This window comes from Podarcis pityusensis, assembly GCF_964106645.2.
Source record: "Podarcis pityusensis genome assembly, chromosome: 4".
NCBI classification, from domain to species: domain Eukaryota; kingdom Metazoa; phylum Chordata; class Lepidosauria; order Squamata; family Lacertidae; genus Podarcis; species Podarcis pityusensis.
The window spans coordinates 38261582-38273316 of NC_138027.1; the positions used below are offsets into that span (position 1 = coordinate 38261582).

Below are 11735 nucleotides of genomic sequence, written 5' to 3' on the forward strand. Positions count from 1 at the left end.
GCAATCACTGATGTTGATGTAGTCGTAATCCTTCATAGTCTGCTTAGATCCTAATGTTTGCATTACCACAAATGTTTATTTAGAAGATTTGCCCTTCTGAAGTCCATTGTTTTCTGTGAGTGATCATAATTTACTAAAAGTTTATGCCTTGCATGACCTTTGCATGTTGCTTGCTTAAATTTATAAAGTATGTATGAATTGCTTGCTAATTAGAAGAATGTTAGATTGAAATCCATGATGCCTACATTCCAGGATATAGGATTCAGGATCAATGTGCCAGTTTTTAAGTACCCTTTTCATTCAGTTTGATGCTAATATTAATTTATGCATGTATCCTAGCCCTCACCTTTAATGGTTTTCATTGCTTCTTTCAAATATTAGGAGCGTCAGCGGCTGGAGACCATTCTTAACCTGTGTGCAGAATATTCCAAGCCAGACAGTGATCCTGCCACTGTCACAACTGTAGCTGATGTTCAGAAAATCAATAAAGAACTTGAAAAGCTTCAGGTATCTGAAGAAGATTCTGTCTTTGACGATTCTCAGATGACTCCCGAAACGAGATTCAGAAATCACTTGCAGATGCCAACTGGAGATTCCGACTTCTCTGAGTTCAGTGATCTAGGTCAAAATGCTATGGGATTCTTTACCCCCCGAGGGATGAGAACAAATAAACATTTAGGTGACAACAGGACAACATCACCCTTACCTTCTTCTCCCTTCTTGAAGAGTGCCAATGAATCGTCCTACCTGAGCATCATGTCCAAGGTAATGGCAAATACTTTATAAGACAAACTGGCTGGGGATCCCGTTCTGTGTTAGATCAGTTACCATGAGAAATAGTTAAAATCCACAAGTTTCAATTGCAAACCTGCGTTTATATATATGTTTAGCTTAGAAATGCCAGTTTTGAGGCCACAATCCAGATAAGTGCAAACTAACACCTTGTAACTTCTTTTCTGAACAGCACCAACCTCCTCTTCACAGACAGGTCCCAATGCTGTTTGTTAGTGACTGACTGCCACTGCCAAGGGGGGGGGGGTCTACTTGATTTTCAGCTGCCATCACTGTTGGACAACCAAAGAAAGAGAGCCCAGTTCATATAGTAGTGCAGGCTACATTCAAGGCTGCCACACTGTGGCGGCATCCAGGAAGTGCACCGTCCCCTTGGCACCAATCAGAGCAACGGATGGGAAGTGAAGCCATTGCAAAATACGCAACCAGATCAGTATTCAAAAATAAAAGCTGGTGACTTCTTTTCTTTTCAATGCTGACATATGGTCCAAATGAAACAACAAGTAGCTGTCAGTTAGACCTTTCTTATGCCTCTGGACGTTACTTTTTTCTAGAGAGCGAGAAAATAAAAAGGGGGGCAATAAGTACTCTTGTCTCTCTCAAAGTGGTCTTCGTTAAACTGTTTGTCCACAAGTGTAGTGTGATGCTATTTGAAAGGGAGGATTCATGATGTCTGGGTGTGCTCAGTTGCCTCCAGGAAACACAGAATGTTATATGTCAGCCGGTAAAGTAAAACTAGGATGAGAAAAGTGAATTCGCATCCTCGAGCCCTTTAGACCTTATAGTATCCTGTACTAGAGAATGGCATGGTGCCAGGAACTGTCAACACAAGCACTGCACATCCCACTGAGCTATGATCAGCAGACTGCTAATGGTTTTGGGAGGGCAGAGAGAGAGGGGAATCCAGGCTGCAGTTTTTTCGACACCCCGAAGAGATCGGAATTGACTTTTTAGAAAAATTGAACCCTGAATCTTCAGGTCTTAGTAGAAGTGTTGGGCTCTCATGGGATCAGCATAATAATTTTTCAGAAGTTAAAACACTCTGCACAGAGCTCCCAGGAGGCAGATGCTGCTGTGTATTGTTGGTGAACAGGGAATCATATAAGAAAAAATGTATTATTGTTGCAGCAGTGACCAACTGGGTTAGGCTGAGGATGAGGGACAGTCCTGTTAGTTTCTCCCTTTTGGTACATTCTTCATATCATAAGGAGAGAGAGAGATGTATGGAATTGTTCCATGTCACCTTTATACTTCTTTCCCTCTCAAAGCACATAGTGCTGTTCCTGGGGTGATGGGCTATACTGCTCACTATACTGCTATATGAACTGACCCACACCCTGCAATAATCATCTAGTCCCTTCTTCATGTGCTTGTTTATAATGTCCCCCCCCCCCTTTGTCTTTACAGGATTGTGGTCTTGCATCTCTTCCTTATGATTATACTTTGCCTCCTATAAGTGAGGAGCCCTGTTGTTAATTCTCTGCTAGGAAGGTGAAACCCAAGCTGCAGTGTTAGAAATAGCTGAGCAGGGATTCTTGTGAAAAGGGGGCTTTCCTGTTAGGATTACTAGTGCTAGTGAGGAGTACAGTTCATTAAAAAAAATCTGTTATATTATGTTAATAGCAAGAGCAGTGATCACTTGAATGCAATTCATTATTTGTTCTAAAATGCCAGAGTTGTAGCTCCAAAACTGTATTGCTTAACAGATGTCTGAGAGAAGGGCATATGGTTTAGTAATTTAAGGCAAAGGACAGAGAATAGGAACTGAGTCCTGGGTGTAGTTCTGATACTGAGAAATACTCTTGTGACCTTATGCAACTAATTTGCCCTCTGAAGACTAACCAGCCCCCCTTGGAACACAAAAGCCATAGTCAGGACACCAGGGATGCAGTCCTAAGCACAGGCAATGTGTGAATTAACCTGAAGAGATTGTTGTGCTATCAGTCTCTGCCTGTGCTAGGGTTTAAAGCAGTTTGATGCAGGCAGTGCTTTTCTTTCTATTAAAAAAAATGTTTAGGGGTACTCTCATTTTGACTCAAGAAAATCACCATTTTATAGTTCAAATCGGGGAAAATAAATACAGTAAGTGGACAAAAGTACAAAGATTCACAAACTGTTTAGGAGTATGTGTATCCCTGCATCCCCCCAGGAAAAAAATCACAGGATGCAGAAAATAGTTGCTCAGAAAATAGCCTTGACACTAGTTTTTGTATCTTCCCATATTGTCCAATAGGTAAACGGGTAGGAGTTTTGAAACAGCACCTTTGAGGAATATGAGAAAACAGTATTAACAAAGGAGGGGAAAAATCTGATTTATACAGTGCAATTCTGCTGCTGTTGTTCTTAAAAATCTGCTGGCTTAAGCAACGTTTTGGGCCTGGTATTTTTAGGTAATACTAAGAGCAGTTGTTGGGGTGGGGGTGGAGCAATGAGAAAACATACATTTTGGGAACTTGTATTTTTAAAAAGTAACAACACTTCCTTGTTGTTCTTTCAGACACCAGAGTGCATAAGTGATGAACAAAGAGCACTGGAGCTTAATCAGATGGAAGAACAGCGCATTATAATACTGAATAACTTGGAAGAACTTGAACAGAAGGTCAAAGATTTAAATGATCAGATGGATGAGTCCTCTAGGGAGGTATAAAAAGTATTCTCTTTGTTTTTATCTGATTAGATTTGAGCCTCTATCTTGCTGCAAGAAGCTGCAGGTGTACATAAAACACATTCATCTGATTACTGAAATGTTGGTTGCTATGAAACAAGGCTGGAGAGCCACTAGCCCATGGATCAAACCTGGTCTTCTGGTGGGTCCAAATTGCCCCCCCATTTCCCCCCAAGCCATGCTTACCTGCCTATCAGCTGAAGATTGACAGGTGGCTCTGCCCACCTGTCAAAGTTGGCCTATGGCTTGGTGGGGAGATAACCATCTGTTCAGCTGGGCCAAAAGGGTACCTTGCCCGTGGTACAATGGTCATCATGCCACCACATGTATTTTGTGAACACATGAAGGCACCATAGCTGTCAACTTTCCCCTTTTTTAAGGGAAATTCCCTTATTCTGAATAGGATTCCTTGCAAGAAAAGGGAAAAGTTGACAGCTATGGAAGGCACAGCAAGAATGTGCCTTTTACAGTAGCTGTACTCATGATGCTGATATACCTGCTGGCCACACTCCTTAGCACCAGCACATTGGGTGTTAGCATTTATTTTTAGTCCTATGCGAATGATAGCACAATAGCACATCCAAGTGAAGGGTGCTATAGCAGCTTGGGGTGGGGGTTGGTGATCCTCATTGGGACAACAGCTTGGATCTTGGTGTCTAATCTATAAACCGCACTATATTCAAGGGGGCTTACCCTCTAGTAAGTGTGTTTAGGATTGCAGTCATGTAAGTAATGAATGCTACAAAATTGCAAATATGAACTGCGAAGTATTACTTGGGAGTACTGCAGAGGTATCTGCCATAGCCAAAGCGTAAGGAAATGAACGGCACCGTTAAATTATAAATCCCTTCTGAATTCTGCTTTACTTGGGATCTCACATTGCCAAAAACAACCTGCAAATGACTCAGTTCCTAGTGAATAACCTTAGTAAAGGGGGAGCAGCTGTTGCAAAAGGGATCAACATAACAACTGTGCCATGAGGAAGTGAAAATACTACAAGCAGACAGAAGCAGAAGCACTAGAAAGTTCTTGAAAAATTGCCAACTTTGGATTCCGTTTTCAATAGCATGCTGTTTTTGTACATGTCTTAAACTATCTCAAGAGAAGTTAATGTGGCTTTGCATCACAGTGTGTTTTAAAATATGCAGCATGCATGAATAGGCCTTCAAAAAGTGTGTGTCAGTATTTCTTTGTGAGCTGGCTTGAGGCTGAGAAATTTTTTTCGTGTTCTTAGATGGATATGGAATGTGCCCTATTGGATGGGGAGCAGAAATCTGAAACAGCTGAACTTCTCAAGGAGAAGGAAATACTGGATCATTTAAACAGGAAGATAGCTGAGCTGGAGAGAAATGCCATTGGTGAAAAGACCAAGGTAAATAAAGTTATGGTATCCCTGTTTTAATTATATTTTTGTGCAGAATTGGAATTTCAGTAACTGGTATTTTCAAAAGAAAATAGTGTGTCATGGTGCATTGTTTTAAGATGAAATAAAAAATTATGTGAACTAATTTAGAAGCCACTGTGGAAATTAAAAAAGAAAGATAACTTGAACTTGGTATGGGTTTTGTTGGGCATTGGTGCTATAATTAGTTACTTATTGAAGAAACACAGTTATTAAGAAAACACACAACATGTTGAATTATGAAGAATGAGAACTAAGGCTGCAATCATTTGCAGTTTCCTGGGAGTAAGTCAAATTAAACTCAGATTTTCTTCTGAGTAGACACGAGTAAGGCATAACAGGGGGGATTCTGCACTTTAATGTGGTGTCTACAGTCTTTTTCTTATTGTGCATGTTCAGCAATTTTAATAATGTTGTCTGCAATGGGTTTCCTTCATAGTAGTGAAAATCTTGAGAATTTTATTTACCTCTCATGGCTACATATTTTTAGCTTAAGTACATTAAATTTTGCACGCCTGTAATTTGCTCTCCTAAACATAATGTTTTGATAACCTGCTACAGAATACTGAGGGGGAACTCAAAATCTAAATTGCAAAAGAGCATTGAACATTACATTAAATCATTTTATGTGTAACGTGGAAGCCAACGTGCAAATACTGTAACATTTTAATGAAATGTTATCACATTCCAGAAATTCAAGATTATGTAAAAATGAGAATCCACATAATCACTAAATTAGGTCCAAAGTTGTGTGCCAGTAAAAAAAAATACCCCATGGCCATAGCTTTTAGGAATGTGAGAAGTGATGTGCATATGTGTATATAAATGGTTTACCCTTTCAGCAGTCCTCCTACATCGGTCCTCCCATTGGGAACTCTTGTATGGAACTTGCCTCAATGGAGCATGCATTTGGCATCAAATTTAAAAGCTGCTGGATGCAAGCTCTGCTTGCAGAGAAACAATCTGGAGCACATTGCGAGGCTCCTGCTTGTTCATTTGCAGCTGCAGCTTTAGCCGTCCCACATCTGCCTTGATGTTCTATGAGATTCAGTGTTTATGGCTGTGGAAAGACAGTTCCATGGGCCAAATTAGGATGCCTGTAACTAAAATTCACCCAACAGAGAGAAGATTTACACTGCCTTCACAACCGTTGGCAGTTATAAAAATAATAATATAATTTTATTATATATACATTATTATATATATTATTGTGTTATATTATAGTATATATTTAGAGTTTGACCAGTGGAAGACAGGAGTGCCTGGCGTGCTCTGGTCCATGGGACCACGAAGGGTCGGACACAACTAAACGACTAAACAACAACAACATATTTAGATTGCAGCTTAATGTATGTAGGAGATGCACTAGTTAGGATTGCTCTGTGAGTTCTGTTTTTTAACACGCTGTTCCTGAAAGAACCATTGGAATAAATGGTTTTGTAGCTTCTAGTTTCTAGTGGTTTACAAATGGTTTGATGATACTGTATTGACGTGAATCTCATGCGCCATCGAATCTAATGCGCACCTAAGTTTTCAAAACCTATGAACCCCCAAAGTATTTGCTGCATCAGCGGTGCTTTTCAAGCTTGCAATTGAATCTAATGTGCCATGAAACCTAATGCACACCCTAATTTTTGTGACATAATTTGGCCAAAAAAGGTGCGCCTTACACTCGAGTAAATACGGTAGTTGTAAGGAGCAGCTGTAGTTCACACCTGCATCCTTCCCATGTATCATTTTGACTCCTTCAGTATCTTCCTTCAGCCTTAAAGCCCATGTGGTATCATTTCCCCACTCGTATTCCGTTTTCTGGTATTTCTGTTCACTTCTGAACAGCTGTTCTGATCTCTTCCACCAGTGAATGGAGATTTGTGAATAGTGAAATGATATCTGTGTACAACTTGTGAAAGACAAAACCATTTCATTCATAAAAATATATAGCACAAATGATGGCAGGTCTGTTTTGCGGTGGTGATAGCTTGATGTTTATGGAAAGAGTTAAGACTGGAATTAATTGCTGATCTAGGCACCTGTTTGACAGGAAGTCTTATGCAAAGTCATCTGACCGTTTAAGGACACCTGCTTCAGAAGCTTGTGAAATTCTTAAGAGATATCATGAATGAAAACATAATCAGCTTTCCATCTGCTTGCTTAAAATAGACTAAAGGGAGAATTTTCATATTACTTGTAATCTTATTCATCTACTTCAAAGACCATAGACACCATACAACACGCTGCAGAATATTGAACCACTTATGCTTTCACAGTAATTTACTGCAAAGCAAATCCCATTGTTCTGCAGCAATTGAAAAGGAAACTGCACATTCACAACCACCTGAGTACGTTATATTAAGTTAAAATGTTTTGAATAAAATCGAACCTAGTTTACTTGATTTCTTAATTTGCAGGAAGACTAAATTCAATGTCAGCAAAAAAATGCCAGCATTATGAGACTACCGCTGAATTTAGGCTGTGTACTATTTGCTAATGTTGAATAAAAGATGAAGGATCAGTGGAGCTTGGATAAATGTTCGTAGGACAGACAATTAGTACAAAAGAAGAGCTTCACTGCATTAAGCCAAAGATCCATAGAGCCAACACAATGCCTCTGGGATGCTTCTGGCAAGCCCACATCCAAGGCATGGAAGCAACATACATTCCCTGAACATGGAGGTGCCTCATAGCCATATAGACAGGCATATCCTCTTCCATGATTTTCTCTAAACTAGTAGCCATCATCACATCCTGTGGCAATGAGTTCCATAAGTTATGTTGGGTGGTGAGGCTATATGCACTTTGCTCTATCTGCCTAGAATCTGTTGTTAATCTCTTTCTTTGGATGACCCTGAGTGTTTAAATCTTCACATTATGGATAATTTTTAAATATTTTATCCTAGGTGTGGGGAACCTTTTCCAGGCTGTGGACTGTATTCCCTCATGGGGCAGAGTTCCCACATGCTAGTGGTGGGAAGGGGCCAGAGCAATAGATGCGAATCTTACTTTTGCACGTTCTAGCCATGCAAAAGTTGGAAGTTTCTACACAGAGAGATGCGTCTCTGCATCCTGACAAACAAGATGCAGTAATCTCAGATCAAGAACACATTCTAGCTAGGCTGAAGCACTCTAGCAAGGGTGCTGAGCAGTGTTTGTGAAAGGTGTGGCCTGGGAGGAATCTTGAAGGCCAGATGGAGGATCTTGGAGGACTTCACATGGGGCCTAAACTAAGCTTATTCTTCTGGTTTGTTATCCTTAATTAAGGTCAGTTTCCCATTTCAAATGCACAGGGAACTCTGGCCTAATGTAAGCCAGTACAGTGGTACCTCTAGTTACGAACTTAATTTGTTCTGGAGGTCCATTCTTAACCTGAAACTGTTCTTAACTAGAGGTGTGCTTTCGCTAATGGGGCACACGATTTCCATTCTCATCCTGGGGCAAAGTTCTCAACTCGAGGTAACTCTTCCAGATTAGCGGATTTTGTAACCTGAAACGCCTATAACCCGAGGCATTTTTAACTTGAGGTACCACTGTATCTTGATGTTGAAAGGAGGGGTGAGGGAGGAGCATATGTCTATGATGCTCATCCTGGCTTTATAAACCATGGTTTATAAACCAGTTTATAAGCCATGGTTTATAAAGTCTTGGCCAACCATCTGACAATGCCAATGGGTACTAAGCTTATTGAGTGCTTCTGTTATAAATTTAATATCAGTTTATAGAATCATATTGCTAATGGGAATGTAAAACATTAGACCTGAACTTCACATGGTCCAGCCCTAAGGCAGGAGACAAAATGCATTACTTAGCCCAGCCATCTCAGTTATATCTTATTTGGGGTGACATTTTTTTTGCAGTTCAGAACTGACTTTCATATTTCCAGAACTTTCTTAAAATTATATTTAGGCTCTATGCAATTATACAGGTTGTATTTCTTAGACATGTATAAAATGCCCTTTTCCCATAGTGTAGCTTATATGGAATTATCTTCCCAGTGGGAAAATGGCTTTGATATAAGATGAGACTGGTGAAAACAGGTGTACTCAGTGGAATTTCCTCTGTAGGAAAGAAGTTCCTTGCCTTGTTTGTGCATGTGTAGGGAACAGATAGGATTCACCGCTTCCAGCTACAGCTGGGAATCCAAGCAGCGACTCTTGACGGTGATATTTGACACGGTCACAGCTGCCAGAGAGGAAGGGAAGGGTATCCAGGATGGGCTGTGGCTCTTAACTTCCCCCTGCCGCTGGACCTCTGCCGCTTCCATTTCTCTGTTGCTGCTTATCTCCTGGTCAGGATCTCCCAGCTCTTCCTAATAGCAAAGATCTAGTGGAAAGGAAAACAGTGAGCTGCAATCTCTATCATGCATGTTCACCTGGGTGGAAAAAGACCTCTCGTGGCTAGGGGAAGGAAATGGAGGATGGTGGCGGCAGCACTAAGAAACAGGAGTTTGATCTGGGCCAGTTCCCAGCTGGATTCTTGGCTAAGCTTGTGGGTTCCTTTCTGGCATCAAAGGGTATGTAGTCAGTATGGGATTGGCTGCTCCACGAGATCCTCTAAACTGCGCATGTGCATGCATTCTAGGACTTCCTAAGTGCCAGAGAAAAATTATGATTCTTTACTAGCATCACAAACTGCTGTTCAGTGTTTTGTAACTGTCTCATTTACAACTTCCCGTGTTACTTGTTTATAGCTGCCTGGTGTGTCCCATTAAATCTGAGTCTTTTCCTGCTAGTAACAAAATGCCTAAGTTGTGCAAAGGACTGCAGATGTAGTTGTCAGTAAAAAACAAAACAAAACCCTGCATAACATAAAGAGAAGATAAAGGAAATTATTGTTCTCTGGTTGAATGCTGGACAAATGTATTAAAGAGGTGTGGAGATTCACCCCTTCTTTAAACAAAAATATTGCAAAAGTGCTAGCATCCTGTCGAGATCTAATTTGACAGGTTGGGGGATATGAATCATTTTGTTGCTTGTTCCATGTGATAATCATGAAACTGGACGTCAGCCCAGATCATAGCTTACCATGCAGAAGCGGTATGCTAGTCTGCCTCATTGCATCAATTTTGCACCTTAGCTTGCATGATCAGGAGCAACAAGCCAAGAATACAGACACTCAGGAAGCCAAGAACAAACCTTGGCTTCGTGATCATGGTTTACTAGGAAAAAATAAAGCATAATTCTGAGTTTGTGCATAGTGATAAGCCAAGCTTAATGGCTTGCTCTTCATCCCAGAAGAGGAGCAAAGGGGCAGCAATTTGGATAGTATGCACTAGTATACTACTTGCTCGTGGTAAGCCACAAACCACAGTTTACTGTGATGTGCAAAGTTGGAACATTATATATTTCTCTGCCTGAAAATTGTGAAAGGTTTTGGAGGTAAAGGATAGAGCCTTCTGCTGATTATTCATGTCTTCCGCTTGCCCTTTTTTGTTCTATAAAACATAGTTCTTGCACATATCCATCATTCATCACATTCATAGCTGAATAGCACAAAACACATTCAATAGAAATGTTTGCGCTAGTGAATATTTATTTCAGTAGAGAGGATTCAAATTATTTTGTGCTTGGTTTTTTTTTTTTTTTAAGAGTCCATAGGAGATGCTGCTTTGGCTTTAAGAAAAAGAATTCCTCTCTTTATTGAGACACCGCATCCTAAAAAGAAAAAGGAAATGGCTCTTCCACTTGGTCTCAGGTTTCCTTCTCCATCCGTAGCATGCAGCTGTTAGCCTCCCAAATTAACTGCTTCCCTTGTAAGATGAGCTCAATAACAGCCTTGTATTTAGCACCACTGTGCAATAAACTATGCTAGCTTTTCTCTGTAGCTTCCCTGTTACCCCAGCAAAGAAGAGTGTTTGAAGTAGAAGCTCTGGAAATGCAGAAAAAGTATTTAAGACTATACATAAGACAGAATAGACAGTAGCTGTTCAGAGAGTGGTATTTAGCTCTGCCATTGCCTATGGTACATGTGTTCATCTTTCCTGCCCCATCGCAGGAAATGTTCAAACCATTTTCCAGGTATTTTAAGCCATAACATATAAAGAACTACCTTCTATCTTCAGAACTGGCAGTGCTCTCTAATATATATGAGCACCTATTGGACAGTGCCTACTGTGACATGTCTGGTGACATAATCCTTATCCCAGATTTCATTGCAAAGGCATAAAATCTTGTATTTTCTTTCCCAGCACATTGAAGAATCTTTATTATATTTTCTGGTTTCCTTTGGGAGTACAACTGTCTAGATCAGGAGCTTCCAAAAATCCAATCCAATCACTTTTATCATTCCATTGATCTGCATAATGTAATGGAAATAGCTGCATATAGTAAACAGAAAAGTTTGCCTACACTTGGCTTTCCCTTATTGTATATGCACAGCTGTCAACCTGCTACTGATAGACCAGAGTTGGAAAGTCACTCCTATTGCTGCTATAAACTACTGCTAATATTTAACATCAGCTAGCATTAGAGGAATGCTAGGTAGAAGTGTTTTTATCATGAGTGGTGCTCAGTCCTTTTAATGGAATAGCAAAGCTTAGGTTTGAGAAGCTGTTGACTTGCAAGACTTGTTGCACCAATCTAGTAAATACAGGCGCCTTCACTGTACTGTTTTTGATGCCTGCTAAAAAAAATTTTGTTCAGACAAGCCTAGTCAGACATGTAATTTGATTATGTACCGGTATGTATGTTTTTAAAACTGATAACTTTAGCTACATTTTGATAATTCCTTTATGTCTATATGTGTTTTATGTGTTTACTTTATTGGGATTTTCTTGTGAATATGTTATATAAACTGCTTAGAGATTTTTATTTATTTAAGCAGTATATAAATATAGTTAAATAAATTGGAGAACCCATTTTGCACTGAAAAGTTTGTTGACAA

At 40.0% G+C, this 11735-nt stretch overlaps 1 protein-coding gene across 9 annotated transcripts in view; it reads left to right on the forward strand.

The window, feature by feature from the left end:
• The window catches only part of PHLDB2 (pleckstrin homology like domain family B member 2), a 73301-nt gene that overhangs the window by 32406 nt on the left and 29160 nt on the right, over positions 1–11735 (forward strand). For all 9 annotated transcript variants that reach the window (XM_081002636.1, XM_081002635.1, XM_081002638.1 and 6 more), the window contains 3 exons: positions 382–765; positions 3290–3433; positions 4692–4829. In XM_081002636.1, the coding sequence (XP_080858762.1) occupies positions 382–765; positions 3290–3433; positions 4692–4829 (666 nt within the window). The remainder of the gene's footprint in view (positions 1–381; positions 766–3289; positions 3434–4691; positions 4830–11735) is intronic.